At 57.9% G+C, this 20,471-nt stretch overlaps 1 protein-coding gene across 1 annotated transcript; it reads left to right on the top strand.

The window, feature by feature from the left end:
* The first annotated feature begins 2,806 nt into the window (after window positions 1–2,806).
* LOC144952810 (uncharacterized) lies at window positions 2,807–19,375 on the top strand. Its single transcript, XM_078883278.1, has 6 exons — window positions 2,807–2,884; window positions 10,221–10,480; window positions 12,342–12,535; window positions 13,755–13,958; window positions 15,966–16,167; window positions 19,235–19,375. The coding sequence occupies exons 1-6, from the start codon at window positions 2,807–2,809 to the stop codon at window positions 19,332–19,334; spliced, it is 1,038 nt and encodes a 345-aa protein (XP_078739404.1). The 3' UTR covers window positions 19,335–19,375.
* The last annotated feature ends 1,096 nt before the right edge of the window (window positions 19,376–20,471 follow it).

Genomic DNA, 20,471 nt, shown 5'->3' with positions numbered 1-20,471 from the left:
AGTGGGTGGGTGAGTGAGTGGGTGAGTGGGAGTGTGGGTGTGTGGGTGAGTGAGTGAGTGAGTGGGTGGGTGGGTGGGTGAGTGAGTGAGTGGGTGAGTGAGTGAGTGGGTGAGTGGGTGAGTGGGTGGGTGAGTGGGCGAGTGAGTGAGCGGGTGAGTGAGTGGGCGAGCAAGTGGGCGAGCGGGTGAGTGAGTTGGTGAATGAATGAATGAGTGGGTGAGTGAGCGGGTGAGTGAGTGGGTGAGTGAGCGGGTGAGTGAGTGGGCGAGCAAGTGGGCGAGCGGGTGAGTGAGTTGGTGAATGAATGAATGAGTGGGTGAGTGAGTGGGTGAGTGAGTGGGTGAGTGAGTGGGTGAGTGAGTGGGTGAGTGAGCGGGTGAGTGAGCGGGTGAGTGAGTGGGCGAGCAAGTGGGCGAGCGGGTGAGTGAGTTGGTGAATGAATGAGTGGGTGAGTGGGTGGGTGAGTGGGCGAGTGAGTGAGCGGGTGAGTGAGTGGGTGAGTGGGAGTGTGGGTGAGTGAGTGAGTGGGTGAGTGGGAGTGTGGGTGAGTGAGTGAGTGGGTGAGTGAGTGAGTGGGTGGGTGAGTGAGTGAGTGGGTGGGTGAGTGAGTGAGTGGGTGGGTGAGTGAGTGAGTGAGTGGGTGGGTGAGTGAGTGGGTGAGTGAGTGGGTGAGTGGGAGTGTGGGTGAGTGAGTGAGTGGGTGAGTGGGAGTGTGGGTGAGTGAGTGAGTGGGTGGGTGAGTGAGTGAGTGAGTGGGTGGGTGAGTGAGTGGGTGGGTGAGTGAGTGAGTGGGTGGGTGAGTGAGTGAGTGGGTGGGTGAGTGAGTGAGTGGGTGGGTGAGTGAGTGAGTGGGTGGGTGAGTGAGTGAGTGGGTGGGTGAGTGAGTGAGTGGGTGGGTGAGTGAGTGGGTGAGTGGGAGTGTGGGTGTGTGGGTGAGTGAGTGAGTGAGTGGGTGTGTGGGTGAGTGAGTGAGTGAGTGGGTGGGTGGGTGAGTGAGTGAGTGGGTGAGTGAGTGAGTGGGTGAGTGGGTGTGTGGGTGAGTGAGTGAGTGGGTGGGTGGGTGAGTGAGTGAGTGGGTGAGTGAGTAAGTGGGTGGGTGGGTGAGTGAGTGAGTGGGTGAGTGAGTGAGTGGGCGAGTGAGTGAGCGGGTGAGTGAGTGGGCGAGCAAGTGGGCGAGCGGGTGAGTGAGTTGGTGAATGAATGAGTGGGTGAGTGAGTGGGTGAGTGAGCGGGTGAGTGAGTGGGCGAGCAAGTGGGCGAGCGGGTGAGTGAGTTGGTGAATGAATGAGTGGGTGAGTGGGTGGGTGAGTGGGCGAGTGAGTGAGTGGGTGAGTGAGTGGGTGAGTGAGTGGGTGAGTGAGTGGGTGAGTGAGTGGGTGAGTGAGTTGGTGAATGAATGAGTGGGTGAATGAGTGAGTGGGCGAGCAAGTGGGCGAGCGGGTGAGTGAGTTGGTGAATGAATGAGTGGGCGAGCGAGTGAGCGGGTGAGTGAGCGTGTGAGTTGGGGAATGAGTGAGTAAGTGGGTGGGTGAGTGAGTTGGTGAATGAATGAGCGGGTGAGCGAGTGAGTGGGTGAGTGAGTGAGTGAGCGAGCGAGCGAGTGGGCGAGTGGGCGAGCGAGTGGGCGAGTGGGCGAGCGAGTGGGCGAGCGAGTGAGTGAGCGAGCGAGTGGGTGAGCGAGCGAGTGGGTGAGCGAGTGAGCGGGTGAGCGAGTGAGCGGGTGAGCGAGTGAGCGGGTGAGCGAGTGAGTGGGCGAGCGAGTGAGTGGGCGAGCGAGTGAGTGAGCGAGCGAGTGGGTGAGCGAGCGAGTGGGTGAGCGAGTGAGCGGGTGAGCGAGTGAGCGGGTGAGCGAGTGAGTGGGTGAGCGAGTGAGTGGGTGAGCGAGTGGGCGAGCGAGCGAGTGGGCGAGCGAGTGAGTGGGCGAGCGAGTGAGTGGGCGAGCGAGTGAGTGGGTGAGCGAGTGAGTGGGTGAGCGAGTGAGTGGGTGAGCGAGTGAGTGGGTGAGCGAGTGAGTGGGCGAGCGAGTGAGTGGGCGAGCGAGTGGGCGAGCGAGTGAGTGGGTGAGCGAGTGAGTGGGTGAGCGGGTGAGCGAGTGAGTGGGTGAGTGAGCGAGCGAGTGGGTGAGCGGGTGAGCGAGTGAGTGGGTGAGTGAGCGAGCGAGTGGGCGAGCGAGTGAGTGGGTGAGCGAGTGAGTGGGTGAGCGAGTGAGCGAGTGAGTGGGTGAGCGAGTGAGTGGGTGAGTGGGCGAGCGAGTGAGTGGGTGAGCGAGTGAGTGGGTGAGCGAGTGAGCGAGTGAGTGGGTGAGCGAGTGGGTGAGCGAGTGAGCGAGCGAGTGAGTGGGCGAGCGAGTGAGTGGGCGAGCGAGTGAGTGGGTGAGCGAGTGAGTGGGCGAGCGAGCGAGTGGGTGAGCGAGCGAGTGGGCGAGCGAGCGAGTGGGCGAGCGAGCGAGTGGGCGAGCGAGCGAGTGGGCGAGCGAGCGAGTGGGTGAGCGAGTGAGTGAGTGGGCGAGTGAGTGAGTGGGCGAGCGAGCGAGTGGGTGAGCGAGTGGGTGAGCGAGTGAGTGAGTGGGCGAGCGAGTGAGTGGGTGAGCGAGCGGGTGAGCGAGTGAGCGGGTGAGCGAGCGAGCGGGCGAGCGAGCGGGCGAGCGAGCGGGCGAGCGGGCGAGCGAGCGAGTGGCACGGCTGGAGAAGAGACGGAGCTGATCAGATTTCTGTTTGGCAGCAGCAGCAGCAGGAGAAGGTGGAGTAGGTGGAGGTGGAGTAGGTGGAGGTGGAGTAGGTGGAGGTGGAGTAGGAGGTGGAGGTGATGGAGGAGGAGGAGGACGAGCTGGTGGAGGCGTCGCTCCACCGCTTGGAGGGGACGAGCGGCTCCCTCCCGGGGGGGGTTGGTGGTCCGCAAGAAGAGCGCCGCCACAGAACCCCACGTCTTCAAGGTCGCACTGCTCACCACTCACACTCACCACTCACACTCACCACTCACCACTCACACTCACCACTCACACTCACCACTCACACTCACCACTCACACTCACACTCACCACTCACACTCACCACTCACACTCACCACTCACACTCACCACTCACACTCACCACTCACCACTCACACTCACCACTCACGCTCACCACTCACCACTCACCACTCACACTCACCACTCACACTCACCACTCACACTCACCACTCACACTCACCCACTCACACTCACCACTCACACTCACCACTCACCACTCACCACTCACACTCACCACTCACACTCACCACTCACCACTCACACTCACCACTCACCACTCACACTCACCACTCACACTCACCACTCACACTCACCACTCACACTCACCACTCACACTCACCACCACACTCACCACTCACACTCACCACTCACACCCACCACTCACACTCACCACTCACACTCACCACTCACACTCACCGCTCACACTCACCACACCACACTCACACTCACCACTCACACTCACCACTCACACTCACCACCACACTCACCACTCACACCACCACTCACACCACCACCCACACCACCACCACCACTCACACCACCACCCACACCACCACTCCCACCACCACTCACCACTCACCACTCACCACTCACACTCACCACTCACACTCACCACTCACACTCACCACTCACACTCACCACTCACACTCACCACTCACACCACACTCACCACTCACACTCACCACTCACACTCACCACTCACACTCACCACACACCACTCACACCACCACTCACACTCACCACTCACACTCACCACTCACACTCACCACTCACACTCACCACTCACACTCACCACTCACACTCACCACTCACACTCACCACTCACACCACCACTCACACTCACACTCACACTCACCACACACACTCACCACTCACACTCACCACCACTACCACCACTCACCACTCACCACTCACACTCACTACTCACACTCACCACTCACACTCACCACTCACTCACCACTCACCACTCACACTCACCACTCACACTCACCACTCACACTCACCACCACTCACACTCACACTCACCACTCACACCACCACTCACACTCACCACCACTCACTACTCACCACCACTCACACTCACTACTCACCACCACTCACACTCACCACTCACCACTCACACTCACCACCACTCACCACCACTCACACTCACACTCACCACTCACACTCACCACTCACACTCACCACTCACACTCACCACTCACACTCACCACTCACACTCACCACTCACACTCACCACTCACTACACCACTCACACTCACCACTCACACTCACCACTCACACTCACCACTCACACTCACCGCTCACACTCACCACTCACACTCACACTCACCACTCACACTCACCACTCACACTCACCACTCACACCACACTCACCACCACACTCACCACTCACACTCACCACTCACACTCACCACTCACACTCACCACTCACACTCACCACTCACACTCACCACTCACACTCACCACTCACTACTACCACTCACACTCACCACTCACACTCACCACTCACACTCACCACTCACACTCACCGCTCACACTCACCACTCACACTCACACTCACCACTCACACCACCACACCACTCACCACTCACACTCACACTCACCACTCACACTCACCACTCACACTCACCACTCACACTCACCACTCACACTCACCACTCACCACACCACCACTCACCACCACTCACACTCACCACTCACCACTCACACTCACCACTCACACACACCACTACTCACCACACACCACTCACACTCACCACTCACACTCACCACTCACACTCACCACTCACACTCACCACTCACACTCACCACTCACACTCACCACTCACACTCACCACTCACACTACCACTCACACTCACCACTCACACTCACCACTCACACTCACCACTCACACTCACCCCTCACACTCACCACTCACACTCACACTCACCACTCACACTCACCACTCACACTCACCACTCACACACACACTCACCACTCACACTCACCACTCACACTCACCACTACCACCACTCACCACTCACACTCACCACTCACACTCACCACTCACACTCACCACTCACACTCACCACTCACACTCACCACTCACACTCACCACTCACACTCACCACTCACTACACCACTCACACTCACCACTCACACTCACCACTCACACTCACCACTCACACTCACCGCCACACTCACCACTCACACTCACACTCACCACTCACACTCACCACTCACACTCACCACTCACACTCACACTCACCACTCACACTCACCACTCACACTCACCACTACTCACCACTCACCACTCACACTCACCACTCACACTCACCACTCACACTCACCACTCACACTCACCACTCACACTCACCACTCACACTCACCACTCACACTCACCACTCACACTCACCACTCACTACTACCACTCACACTCACCACTCACACTCACCACTCACACCACCACTCACACTCACCACTCACCACTCACACTCACCACTCACACTCACCACTCACACTCACCACCACACTCACCACTCACACTCACCACTCACACTCACCACTCACCACTCACACTCACCACTCACACTCACCACTCACCACTCACACTCACCACTCACACTCACCACTCACACCACACCACCACTCACCACTCACCACTCACCACTCACCACTCACACTCACCACTCACCACTCACACTCACACTCACCACTCACCACTCACACTCACCACTCACACTCACCACTCACCACTCACACTCACCACTCACACTCACCACTCACACTCACCACTCACCACTCACACTCACCACTCACACTCACCACTCACCACTCACCACTCACACTCACCACTCACACTCACCACTCACACTCACCACTCACACCACCACTCACACTCACCACTCACACTCACCACTCACACTCACACTCACCACTCACACTCACACTCACCACTCACACTCACCACCCACACTCACCACTCACCATCACACACTCACACTCACCACTCACACTCACCACTCACCACTCACACTCACCACTCACACTCACCACTCACACTCACCACTCACCACTCACCACTCACACTCACCACTCACCACTCACACTCACCACTCACACTCACACTCACCACTCACACTCACCACCAACTCACCACTCACACTCACCACTCACACTCACACTCACCACTCACACTCACCACTCACACTCACCACTCACACTCACACTCACCACTCACACTCACCACTCACACTCACCACTCACACTCACCACTCACACTCACCACTCACACTCACCACTCACCACTCACCACTCACCACTCACCACTCACCACTCACACTCACCACTCACACTCACCACTCACACTCACCACTCACACTCACCACTCACACTCACCACTCACACTCACCACTCACACTCACACTCACCACTCACACTCACCACTCACACTCACCACTCACACTCACCACTCACACTCACCACTCACACTCACCACTCACACTCACCACTCAAACTCACCACTCACACTCACCACTCACACTCACCACTCACCACTCACACTCACCACTCACACTCACCACTCACCATCACTAGCACTCACACTCACCACTCACACTCACCACTCACCACTCACCACTCACCATCACCACTCACACTCACCACTCACACTCACCACTCACACTCACCACTCACACTCACCACTCACACTCACCACTCACCACTCACCACTCACACTCACCACTCACACTCACCACTCACACTCACCACTCACACTCACCACTCACACTCACCACTCACACTCACACTCACCACTCACCACTCACCACTCACACTCACCACTCACACTCACCACTCACCACTCACACTCACCACTCACACTCACCACTCACACTCACCACTCACACTCACACTCACCACTCACACTCACCACTCACACTCACCACTCACACTCACCACTCACACTCACCACTCACACTCACCACTCACACTCACCACTCACACTCACCACTCACACTCACTACCATCACTAGCACTCACCACTCACACTCACCACTCACACTCACCACTCACACTCACCACTCACACTCACCACTCACTACCACCACTCACACTCACCACTCACCACTCACACTCACCACTCACACTCACCACTCACACTCACCACTCACACTCACCACTCACACTCACCACTCACCACTCACACTCACCACTCACACTCACACTCACCACTCACACTCACCACTCACACTCACCACTCACCACTCACACTCACACTCACCACTCACACTCACCACTCACACTCACCACTCACACTCACCACTCACACTCACCACTCACACTCACCACTCACCACTCACACTCACCACTCACACTCACCACTCACACTCACCACTCACACTCACACTCACCACTCACACTCACCACTCACACTCACCACTCACACTCACCACTCACACTCACCACTCACACTCACCACTCACACTCACCACCACTCACTACTCACACTCACCACTCACTACCACCACTCACACTCACCACCACTCACACTCACCACCACTCACTACTCACCACTCACACTCACCACTCACACTCACCACTCACACTCACTACTCACCACCACTCACACTCACCACCACTCACCACCACTCACACTCACACTCACCACTCACACTCACCACTCACACTCACCACTCACACTCACCACTCACACTCACCACTCACACTCACCACTCACACTCACCACTCACACTCACCACTCACTACTACCACTCACACTCACCACTCACTCACCACCACTCACCACTCATCACTCACCACTCACCACTCATCCCACCACTCACTCACCACTCACCACTCACACTCACCACTCACACTCACCACTCACACTCACACTCACCACTCACACTCACACTCACCACTCACACTCACACTCACCACTCACACTCACCACTCACACTCACCACTCACACTCACCACCACCACTACTCACCACCACCACTACTCACCACCACTACTCACCACTCACCACCACTCACTCCTCCTCACCACTGTAACTCCTCACTCCTAACCCCAAAACTCCTCTGCACGGTGAGCAGAGTGTGTGGACTAATCCCCATCTGTTCCATCTCACCCCAGAGTGTGTGGACTAATCTCCATCTGTTCCATCTCACCCCAGAGTGTGTGGACTAATCTCCATCTGTTCCATCTCACCCCAGAGTGTGTGGACTAATCCCCATCTGTTCCATCTCACCCCAGAGTGTGTGGACTAATCCCCATCTGTTCCATCTCACCCCAGAGTGTGTGGACTAATCTCCATCTGTTCCATCTCACCCCAGAGTGTGTGGACTAATCTCCATCTGTTCCATCTCACCCCAGAGTGTGTGGACTAATCCCCATCTGTTCCATCTCACTCCCTCCTACCCCGTGTGTGGACTAATCCCCATCTGTTCCATCTCGCTCCCTCCTACCTCGTGTGTGGACTAATCTCCATCTGTTCCATCTCACTCCCTCCTACCCCGTGTGTGGACTAATCCCCATCTGTTCCATCTCACTCCCTCCTACCCCGTGTGTGGACTAATCTCCATCTGTTCCATCTCACTCCCTCCTACCCCGTGGGTGGACTAATCTCCATCTGTTCCATCTCACTCCCTCCTACCCCGTGTGTGGACTAATCTCCATCTGTTCCATCTCAGTCCAGAGTGTGTGGACTAATCCCCATCTGTTCCATCTCACTCCCTCCTACCCCGTGTGTGGACTAATCCCCATCTGTTCAATCTCGCTCCCTCCTACCCCGTGTGTGGACTAATCCCCATCTGTTCCATCTCACTCCCTCCTACCTCGTGTGTGGACTAATCTCCATCTGTTCCATCTCCCTCCCTCCTACCCCGTGGGTGGACTAATCTCCATCTGTTCCATCTCGCTCCCTCCTACCCCGTGGGTGGACTAATCTCCATCTGTTCCATCTCCCTCCCTCCTACCCCGTGGGTGGACTAATCTCCATCTGTTCCATCTCGCTCACTTCTACCCCGTGGGTGGACTAATCTCCATCTGTTCCATCTCACTCCCTTCTACACCGTGTGTGGACTAATCCCCATCTGTTCCATCTCACTCCCTCCTACCCCGTGTGTGGACTAATCTCCATCTGTTCCATCTCACTCCCTCCTACCCCGTGTGTGGACTAATCCCCATCTGTTCCATCTCACTCCCTCCTACCCCGTGTGTGGACTAATCTCCATCTGTTCCATCTCACTCCCTCCTACCCCGTGTGTGGACTAATCTCCATCTGTTCCATCTCACTCCCTCCTACCCCGTGTGTGGACTAATCCCCATCTGTTCCATCTCACTCCCTCCTACCCCGTGGGTGGACTAATCTCCATCTGTTCCATCTCACTCCCTCCTACCCCGTGTGTGGACTAATCTCCATCTGTTCCATCTCAGTCCAGAGTGTGTGGACTAATCCCCATCTGTTCCATCTCACTCCCTCCTACCCCGTGTGTGGACTAATCCCCATCTGTTCCATCTCGCTCCCTCCTACCCCGTGTGTGGACTAATCCCCATCTGTTCCATCTCACTCCCTCCTACCTCGTGTGTGGACTAATCTCCATCTGTTCCATCTCCCTCCCTCCTACCCCGTGGGTGGACTAATCTCCATCTGTTCCATCTCGCTCCCTCCTACCCCGTGGGTGGACTAATCTCCATCTGTTCCATCTCCCTCCCTCCTACCCCGTGGGTGGACTAATCTCCATCTGTTCCATCTCGCTCACTTCTACCCCGTGGGTGGACTAATCTCCATCTGTTCCATCTCACTCCCTTCTACACCGTGTGTGGACTAATCCCCATCTGTTCCATCTCACTCCCTCCTACCCCGTGTGTGGACTAATCTCCATCTGTTCCATCTCACTCCCTCCTACCCCGTGTGTGGACTAATCCCCATCTGTTCCATCTCACTCCCTCCTACCCCGTGTGTGGACTAATCTCCATCTGTTCCATCTCACTCCCTCCTACCCCGTGTGTGGACTAATCTCCATCTGTTCCATCTCACTCCCTCCTACCCCGTGTGTGGACTAATCCCCATCTGTTCCATCTCACTCCCTCCTACCTCGTGTGTGGACTAATCCCCATCTGTTCCATCTCACTCCCTCCTACCTCGTGTGTGGACTAATCTCCATCTGTTCCATCTCTCTCCAGAGTGTGTGTGGACTAATCCCCATCTGTTCCATCTGCAGGTCCCGGCACCGAGATGCAGCCTCCTGGGCCTGGACCGCCTGGCCGCTCTCAAGCGCCAACAGCGAGAGGAGGAGGAGGAGGCGGAGGAGGCGGAGGAGGTTGAGAGGGAGGAGAGGAGTGAGAGACTCGTTACGGAGACACGCGGCGAGGGGAGGGGGCAACGTGGCGGTGGTGGTGATGGTGGTGGTGGAGGTGGAGGTGGTGGAGGTGGTGGAGGTGGTGGTGGTGGTGGTGGTGGCGCCACCCGTCGTGCAGAGAGGTGAGTGGGAGGAGGGGGAAGGGGGGGGGGGAGGAGGTGGTGCTGGAGCTGTTGGTGGTGGTGGTTTGTGGCAGTAGTAGTAGTGGTGGTGGCGGTGGTGGTGGTGGTGGTGGTGATGGATGTGGTGGTGGCGGTGGTGGTGGTGGTGGAGGTGGTGGTGGTGGTGGCGGTGGTGGTGGTGGTGATGGAGGTGGTGGTGGCGGTGGTGGTGGTGGTGGTGGTGATGGAGGTGGTGGTGGTGGTGGAGGTGGTGGTGGTGGTGGAGGTGGTGGTGGTGGTGGTGATGGAGGTGATGGAGGTGGTGGTGGCGGTGGTGGTGGTGGTGGTGGTGATGGAGGTGGTGGTGGTGGCGGTGGTGGCGGTGGTGGCGGTGGTGATGGAGGTGGTGGTGGTGGTGGTGGTGATGGAGGTGGTGGTGGTGGTGGTGGTGGAGGTGGTGGTGGTGGTGGTGGTGGTGATGGAGGTGGTGGTGGTGATGGAGGTGGTGGTGGCGGTGGTGGTGGTGGTGGTGGTGGTGATGGAGGTGGTGGTGGTGGCGGTGGTGGCGGTGGTGGTGGTGGTGGTGGTGATGGCGGTGGTGGTGGTGGTGGTGATGGAGGTGGTGGTGGTGGTGGAGGTGGTGGTGGTGGTGGTGGTGATGGAGGTGGTGGTGGTGATGGAGGTGGTGGTGGCGGTGGTGGTGGTGGTGGTGGTGATGGAGCTGGTGGTGGTGGCGGTGGTGGCGGTGGTGATGGAGGTGGTGATGGCGGTGGTGGTGGTGGTGATGGAGGTGGTGGTGGTGGTGGAGGTGGTGGTGGTGGTGGTGGTGGTGATGGAGGTGATGGAGGTGGTGGTGGTGGCGGTGGTGGCGGTGGTGGCGGTGGTGGTGATGGAGGTGGTGGTGGTGGCGGTGGTGGCGGTGGTGATGGAGGTGGTGGTGGTGGTGGTGGTGGTGGTGATGGAGGTGGTGGTGGTGGTGGAGGTGATGGTGGCGGTGGTGGTGGTGGTGGTGGAGGTGATGATGGCGGTGGTGGTGGTGGTGATGGAGGTGGTGGTGGTGGTGGTGGAGGTGATGGTGGCGGTGGTGGTGGCGGTGGTGATGGAGGTGGTGGTGGCGGTGGTGTTGGTGGTGATGGAGGTGGTGGTGGTGATGGAGGTGGTGGTGGCGGTGGTGGCGGTGGTGGCGGTGGTGATGGAGGTGGTGGTGGCGGTGGTGGTGGTGGTGGTGGTGATGGCGGTGGTGGTGGTGGTGGTGGTGATGGAGGTGGTGGTGGAGGTGGTGGTGGTGGTGGTGGTGGTGATGGAGGTGGTGGTGGTGATGGAGGTGGTGGTGGCGGTGGTGGTGGTGGTGATGGAGGTGGTGGTGGCGGTGGTGGTGGTGGTGGTGATGGAGGTGGTGGTGGTGGCGGTGGTGGCGGTGGTGATGGAGGTGGTGGTGGCGGTGGTGGTGGTGGTGGTGGTGGTGGCGGTGGTGGTGGTGATGGAGGTGGTGGTGGCGGTGGTGGCGATGGAGGTGGTGATGGCGGTGGTGGCTGTGGTGGCTGTGACCACTGTGTGTGCATGTGTGTGTAACTGTGTGTGTGTGTGTAACTGTGTGTGTGTAACTGTGTGTGTGTGTAACTGTGTGTGTGTGTGTGTCACTGTGTGTGTAACTGTGTGTGTGTAACTGTGTGTGTGTAACTGTGTGTGTGTGTGTGCTACAGGACGTATCGCCCTGTGCGTGTGGAGACTCCCTCCCACACGGGCGGCGTGAGCTGCGAGTTCCATGTGTGTGTGTGTGTCACTGTGTGTGTGTGTAACTGTGTGTGTGTGTGTGTGTAACTGTGTGTGTGTGTGTGTAACTGTGTGTGTGTGTGTCACTGTGTGTGTGTGTGTGCTACAGGACGTACCGCGCTGTGCGTGTGGAGACTCCCTCCCACACGGGCGGCGTGAGCTGCGAGTTCCACGAAAGACGTCGCCAGCGGGAACGGCGTCGCCAGCACGCCACCACCACCACCAGCACCACCAGCAACAACAACAACAACGCCACCACCACCACGTCATCAGCGGCAGCGTCAACTTCGTCAGGTCGAACAGGTGAGGGTTTCGGTGGCGACAGTTGTCCAAATGGACACTTTCTCCGGCACATTCTAGATTTGAAACTTTCGTTACTCTGCAAGGATTCGTACGCTTAGTTCTTTCGGTAAAGTCACCGCGTAGGAAAAAAATGAAATGAAAATTAATAAAAAAATAAAACAATAAAAACACGACGTTTCGGAGGCAACACAAGCTTCCGTCTTCAGGTGGAACTGTCACTTGATACGGATATTTTGGCTGTGACGGTTTTTCACCTGAAGACGGAAGCTTGTGTTGCCTCCGAAACGTCGTGATGTTATTGTTTTTATTTTTTATTAATTTTAATTTAATTTTTTTTACCTGCACGGTGACTTTACCGAAAGAACTAAGAGTGTACTTTCCGGCACAGTTTCTGTTTCGGCCGAAGCCAAAAAGTTTCCTTTCGGTTCGGCCTCTAGTGACAACCACCATCACCACGACAACCATCACCATGATGACCACCACCACGACGACCACGACGACCATCACCACGACGACCACGACCATGACAACCATCAACACGACAACCATTACCACGACAACCATCACCACGACAACCACCACCATGACAACCATCACCACCACGACCACGACAACCACCACCACCACGACAACCACCACCACGACAACCATCACCACTACAACCATCACCACGACAACCACCACCACGACAACCACGACCATGACAACCATCACCACGACAACCACGACCATGACAACCACCACCATGACAACCATTACCATGACAACCACCACCACGACAACCATCACCACGACAACCATCACCACGACAACCACCACCACGACAACCACGACCATGACAACCATCACCACGACAACCACGACCATGACAACCACCACCATGACAACCATTACCATGACAACCACCACCACGACAACCATCACCACGACAACCACCACCACGACAACCACGACCATGACAACCATGACCATGACAACCACGACCATGACAACCACCACCATGACAACCATTACCATGACAACCACCACCACGACAACCATCACCACGACAACCATCACCACGACAACTACGACCATGACAACCATCACCACGACAACCACCACCATGACAACTGGTGAGCGTGATGGTGAGTGTCATGGTGAGCGTGGTGGTGAGCGCAGGGGTGAGTATCCTCACCTCTCTGTCCCCGTCACCCCACGCGCCCTCTGTGTGTCACAGGGTCATCTGGCGAGCGATACCGAGATCGTGGTGAACGTGGTGGTGAGCGTGGGAGTGAGCGTGGTGGTGAGCGTGGGAGTGAGCGTGGGAGTGAGCGTGGTGGTGAGCGTGGGAGTGAGCGTGGTGAGCGTGGAAAGTGGTCAGAACGCAGCCGTCGCTCAGAGACTCGGGAGGAACCACTCACCCCTCGGCAGAGACCGAAAGGTGAGCTCGCCACTCCTCACCGAAACACTCCTCACCCACACGCTGCTCACCGAAACACTCCTCACCGAAACACTCCTCACCGAAACACTCCTCACCGAAACAATACTCACTGAAACACTCATCACCGAAACACTCCTCACCGAAACACTCCTCACCTGCAACACTCCTCGCCGAAACACTCCTCGCCGAAACACTCCTCACCGAAACACTCCTCACCCGCAACACTCCTCACTGAAACACTCCTAACCGTAACACTCCTCACCCACAACACTCCTCACCGAAACACTCCTCACCCACAACACTCCTCACCGAAACACTCCTCACCCACAACACTCCTCACCGAAACACTCCTCACCGAAACACTCCTCACCGAAACACTCCTCACCGAAACACTCCTCACCGAAACACTCCTCACCGAAACACTCCTCACATAAACATTCCTCGCCGAAACACTCCTCGCCGAAACACTCCTCACAGACATACTCCTCACCGAAACACTCCTCACCGAAACACTCCTCACCGAAACACTCCTCACCAAAACACTCTTCACCCGCAACACTCCTCACCCACACGCTGCTCATCCACACCACTCCTCACCGAATCAATCCTCACCGATACACTCCTCGCCGAAACACTCTCGCTGAAACACTCCTCACCGAAACACTCCTCACCGAAACACTCTTCACCCGCAACACTCCTCACCCACACGCTGATCATCCACACCACTCCTCACCGAAACACTCCTCACCGAAACACTTCACCCACAACACTCCTCACCGAAACACTCCTCACCGAAACACTCTTCACCCGCAACACTCCTCACCCACACGCTGATCATCCACACCACTCCTCACCGAAACACTCCTCACCGAAACACTCTTCACCCACAACACTCCTCACCGAAACACTCCTCACCCACATGCTGCTCACCGAAACACTCCTCACCGAAACACTCCTCACCCGCAACACTCATCACCGAAACACTCTTCACCCACAACACTCCTCGCCGAAACACTCCTCACCTGCAACACTCCTCACCCACAACACTCCTCACCGAAACACTCCTCACCAAAACACTCCTCACCCACACGCTGCTCACAGAAACACTCCTCATCGAAACACTCCTCACCCACAACACTCCTCACCGAAACACTCCTCACCGAAACACTCCTCAACCACAACACTCCTCACCCACACGCTGCTCACGCACACCACTCCTCACCGAAACACTCCTCACCGAAACACTCCTCACCGAAACACTAATCCACACGCTGCTCACCGAAACACTCCTCACCCGCAACACTCCTCACCGTAACACTCCTCACCCGAAACACTCCTCACCGAAACACTCCTCACCCGAAACACTCCTCACCGAAACACTCTTCACCGAAACGCTTCTCACCCACAACACTCACCGAAACACTCCTCACCGAAACACTCCTCACCGAAACACTCATCACCCGCAACACTCATCACCCACAACACTCATCACCCACAACACTCCTCACCGAAACACTCCTCACCCACAACACTCCTCACCGAAACACTCCTCACCCACAACATCAGCCATGTTGTTGGTGTTGTTGATGTTGTTGGTGTTGTTGTTGATGAGGATGTTTTTGATGTTGTTGATAATGATGTTGTTGATAATGATTGTTGATGTTGTGGATGTTTTGCTGATATTTATATTGATGATATCGATGTTGTTGATGTTGTTAATGTTGTTTGAGTTTGTTGACATTGATGTTGATATTGATGTTGTTGTTGACGTTGTTGATGTTGTTGTTGATGTTGTTGTTGACGTTGATGTTGACGTTGATGATGTTGTTGACGTTGATGTTGTTGATGTTGTTGTTGACTTTGATGACGTTGTTGACGTTGATGTTGTTGATGACGTTGTTGACGTTGATGTTGTTGATGTTGTTGTTGACGTTGTTGACGACGTTGATGACGTTGCTGACATTGTTGAAGTTGTTGTTGACGTTGTTGTTGTTGATGTTGTTGCAGGCTCCCTGACACCGTCTGGAGCCGGCTGGGACGAGGAGGAAGATGGTGGTGGTGGTGGTGGCAGTGGTGGTGGCAGTGGTGGTGGCGGTGGTGGCGGTGGTGGCCGTCTCCGCCGCTCCCAGTGGGACTCGCCCTCACCAGCGCCATCGCAGCACCTCCGCTCCTCACCCTCCTCACCCTCCTCACCACGGCACGGCGACAGGTCCCTCACCAGCCCCCCCCCACCCTCACCCCCCCTCCCTCACCAGCTCACCCTCACCAGCTCACCCTCACCCCCCTCCCTCACCAGCTCACCCTCACCAGCTCACCCTCACCAGCTCACCCTCACCCCCCTCCCTCACCAGCTCACCCTCACCAGCTCACCCTCACCAGCTCACCCTCCTCACCCCCCCTCACCAGCTCCCCCCTCCCTCACCAGTGAGTGGGTGAGTGGGTGTGTGGGTGGATAGGTTGGTGGGTGAATGGGTGCATTGGTTGGTCGGTGGGTGGGTGAGTGGGTGGGTGAGTGGGGGGGTAGGTGGGTGGGTGGGTGAGTGGGTGGGTGGGTGAGTGGGGTGGATAGGTGGGTGGGTGGGTGAGTGGGGTGGATAGGTGGGTGGGTGAGTTGGTAAATAGGTGGGTGGGTGAGTGGGGTGGATAGGTGGGTGGGTGGGTGAGTGGGTGGGTGAGTGGGGTGGATAGGTGGGTGGGTGAGTTGGTAAATAGGTGGGTGGGTGAGTGGGGTGGATAGGTGGGTGGGTGGGTGAATGGGTGGATGAGTGGGTGGATGGGGTGGGTGGGTGAGTGGGTGGATGGGTGAGTAGGTGGATTGGTGGGTGATAGAGTGGATAGGTGGGTGGGTGAGTGGGTGGATTGGTGGGTGGGTGAGTGGGTGGATGGGTGAGTAGGTGGATTGGTGGGTGATAGAGTGGATAGGTGGGTGGGTGAGTGGGTGGATTGGTGGGTGAGTGGGTGAATAGGTGGGTGGGTGAGTGGATAGGTGGGTGGGTGAGTGGGTGGGTGAGTGGGTGGGTGGGTGAGTGCATAGGTGGGTGGGTGAGTGGGTGGGTGGGTGAGTGGGTGGATAGGTGGGTGGGTGAGTGGGTGGATAGGTGGATTGGTGGGTGAGCGGGTGGATAGGTGGGTAGGTGGATTGGTGGGTGGGTGAGTGGGTGGATAGGTGGGTGGGTGAGTGGGTGGATAGGTGGGTGGGTGGGTAGGTGGGTGGGTGGGTAGGTGGGTGGGTGGGGTGGATAGGTGGGTAGGTGAGTGGGTGAGTGGGGTGGATAGGTGGGTGAGTGAGTGGGTGGATAGGTTGGTGGGTGAGTGGGTGGGTCGGTGGGTGGGTGGGTGAGTGGGTGGGTCGGTGGGTGGGTGAGTGGGTGGGTCGGTGGGTGGGTAGGTGGAAGAGTGGGTGGGTAGGTGGGTGGGTGAGTGGGTGGGTCGGTGGGTGGGTGGGTGAGTGGGTGGGTAGGTGGGTGGGTGAGTGGGTGGGTGGGTGAGTGGCTGGGTAGGTGGGTGGGTGAGTGAGTGGGTGGGTGAGTGGGTAGGTGGGTGGGTGAGTGGGTGGGTGGGTGAGTGGCTGGGTAGGTGGGTGGGTGAGTGGGTGGGTGGGTGAGTGGCTGGGTAGGTGGGTGGGTGAGTGAGTGGGTGGGTGAGTGGGTAGGTGGGTGGGTGAGTGGGTGGGTGGGTGAGTGGCTGGGTAGGTGGGTGGGTGAGTGGGTGGGTGGGTGAGTGGCTGGGTAGGTGGGTGGGTGAGTGAGTGGGTGGGTGAGTGGGTAGGTGGGTGGGTGAGTGGGTGGGTGGGTGAGTGGCTGGGTAGGTGGGTGGGTGAGTGGGTGGGTGGGTGAGTGGCTGGGTAGGTGGGTGGGTGAGTGAGTGGGTGGGTGAGTGGGTAGGTGGGTGGGTGAGTGGGTGGGTGGGTGAGTGGCTGGGTAGGTGGGTGGGTGAGTGGGTGGATTGGTGGGTGAGTGGGTGAATAGGTGGGTGGGTGAGTGGATAGGTGGGTGGGTGAGTGGGTGGGTGAGTGGGTGGGTGGGTGAGTGCATAGGTGGGTGGGTGAGTGGGTGGGGTGGGTGAGTGGGTGGATAGGTGGGTGGGTGAGTGGGTGGATAGGTGGATTGGTGGGTGAGCGGGTGGATAGGTGGGTAGGTGGATTGGTGGGTGGGTGAGTGGGTGGATAGGTGGGTGGGTGAGTGGGTGGATAGGTGGGTGGGTGGGTAGGTGGGTGGGTGGGTAGGTGGGTGGGTGGGGTGGATAGGTGGGTGGGTGGGGTGGATAGGTGGGTAGGTGAGTGGGTGAGTGGGGTGGATAGGTGGGTGAGTGAGTGGGTGGATAGGTTGGTGGGTGAGTGAGTGGGTGGGTCGGTGGGTGGGTGGGTGAGTGGGTGGGTCGGTGGGTGGGTGAGTGGGTGGGTCGGTGGGTGGGTAGGTGGAAGAGTGGGTGGGTAGGTGGGTGGGTGAGTGGGTGGGTCGGTGGGTGGGTGGGTGAGTGGGTGGGTAGGTGGGTGGGTGAGTGGGTGGGTGGGTGAGTGGCTGGGTAGGTGGGTGGGTGAGTGAGTGGGTGGGTGAGTGGGTAGGTGGGTGGGTGAGTGGGTGGGTGGGTGAGTGGCTGGGTAGGTGGGTGGGTGAGTGGGTGGGTGGGTGAGTGGCTGGGTAGGTGGGTGGGTGGTGAGTGAGTGGGTGGGTGAGTGGGTAGGTGGGTGGGTGAGTGGGTGGGTGGGTGAGTGGCTGGGTAGGTGGGTGGGTGAGTGGGTGGGTGGGTGAGTGGCTGGGTAGGTGGGTGGGTGAGTGAGTGGGTGGGTGAGTGGGTAGGTGGGTGGGTGAGTGGGTGGGTGGGTGAGTGGCTGGGTAGGTGGGTGGGTGAGTGGGTGGGTGGGTGAGTGGCTGGGTAGGTGGGTGGGTGAGTGAGTGGGTGGGTGAGTGGGTAGGTGGGTGGGTGAGTGGGTGGGTGGGTGAGTGGCTGGGTAGGTGGGTGGGTGAGTGGGTGGGTGGGTGAGTGGCTGGGTAGGTGGGTGGGTGAGTGGGTGGGTGGGTGAGTGGCTGGGTAGGTGGGTGGGTGAGTGGGTGGGTGAATGGGTGGGTGGGTGATTAGGTGGGTGGGTAGGTGGGTGGGTGAGTGGGTAGGTGGGTGGGTGAGTGGGTGGATAGGTGGGTGGGGGAGTGAGCGGGTAGATAGGTGGGTGGGTGGATAGGTGGTTGTTTTGTTTGTGGCGGTTGTGGTGTTTGTTGTGGTGGTGGAGATTGTTGTTGTTGTTGTTGTGGTGGTGATTGTTGTTGTTGTTGTGGCAGGAGTAGCAGGTCGCGAGGGGGAGTCACAGACGAGAGCCCGCTGGGCACGCCGTCCTACAAGTACAACGCGTGGTTGTTGTTGTTGTTGTGGTGGTGGTGATTGTTGTTGTTGTTGTTGTTGTTGTGGTGGTGATTGTTGTTGTTGTTGTGGCAGGAGTAGCAGGTCGCGAGGGGGAGTCACAGACGAGAGCCCGCTGGGCACGCCGTCCTACAAGTACAACCCGTGGTTGTTGTTGTTGTGGTGGTGGTGGTGATTGTTGTTGTTGTTGTTGTTGTGGTGGTGATTGTTGTTGTTGTTGTGGCAGGAGTAGCAGGTCGCGAGGGGGAGTCACAGACGAGAGCCCGCTGGGCACGCCGTCCTACAAGTACAACGCGTGGGCCTCCACCAGACTGCACCTGGGGGCCACGCCTCGCCTGCGCAGCGCCACGCACGGTCTACACGCAGCAACAACCACCACCACTACCGCCACCTCCACAATCACCACAACCACCGCCACCACAACTACCGCCACCACGATCGCAACCACCACCACCACAGCAACCACCACCACCACCACAATCACAATCACCGCAGCAACCACTACCACCACCACAATCACAACCGCCGCAATCACCACCACCACCACAACCACCGCAATCACCACCACCACCACAACCGCCGCAGCAACCACTACCACAACCACAACCACCACAACCACCGCAATCACCACCACCACCACAACCACCGCAGCAACCACTACCACCACAATCATAACCACTACCACCACAATCACAACCACCGCAACCACCACCGCAACAACCACCACCACAATGCAGCTTGCAGCATGCAGCTTGCAGCTTGCAGCATGCAGCTTGCAGCTTGCAGCATGCAGCCTGCAGCTTGCAGCTTGCAGCATGCAGCTTGCAGCTTGCAGCTTGCAGCATGCAGCTTGCAGCTTGCAGCTTGCAGCATGCAGCTTGCAGCTTGCAGCATGCAGCTTGCAGCTTGCAGCATGCAGCTTGCAGCTTGCAGCATGCAGCTTGCAGCTTGCAGCATGCAGCTTGCAGCTTGCAGCTTGCAGCCTGCAGCTTGCAGCTTGCAGCTTGCAGCATGCAGCATGCAGCCTGCAGCCTGCAGCTTGCAGCATGCAGCCTGCAGCCTGCAGCATGCAGCATGCAGCTTGCAGCATGCAGCATGCAGCCTGCAGCATGCAGCTTGCAGCTTGCAGCATGCAGCCTGCAGCTTGCAGCTTGCAGC

The sequence above is a fragment of the Lampetra fluviatilis genome, chromosome 70, assembly GCF_964198595.1.
Source record: "Lampetra fluviatilis chromosome 70, kcLamFluv1.1, whole genome shotgun sequence".
Classification (NCBI taxonomy): Eukaryota; Metazoa; Chordata; class Hyperoartia; order Petromyzontiformes; family Petromyzontidae; genus Lampetra; species Lampetra fluviatilis.
This window is presented reverse-complemented; position numbering and strand designations above follow the sequence as displayed.

Excerpts from the sequence above, each read along its gene's own strand:
- LOC144952810 (XM_078883278.1), top strand. The coding sequence starts at position 2,807 with ATGGAGGAGGAGGAGGACGAGCTGGTGGAGGCGTCGCTCCACCGCTTG. Across the intron at positions 13,959-15,965 it reads CCCTCGGCAGAGACCGAAAG|GCTCCCTGACACCGTCTGGA; the intron begins GTGAGCTCGCCA and ends ATGTTGTTGCAG. Across the intron at positions 16,168-19,234 it reads TCACCACGGCACGGCGACAG|GAGTAGCAGGTCGCGAGGGG; the intron begins GTCCCTCACCAG and ends TTGTTGTGGCAG.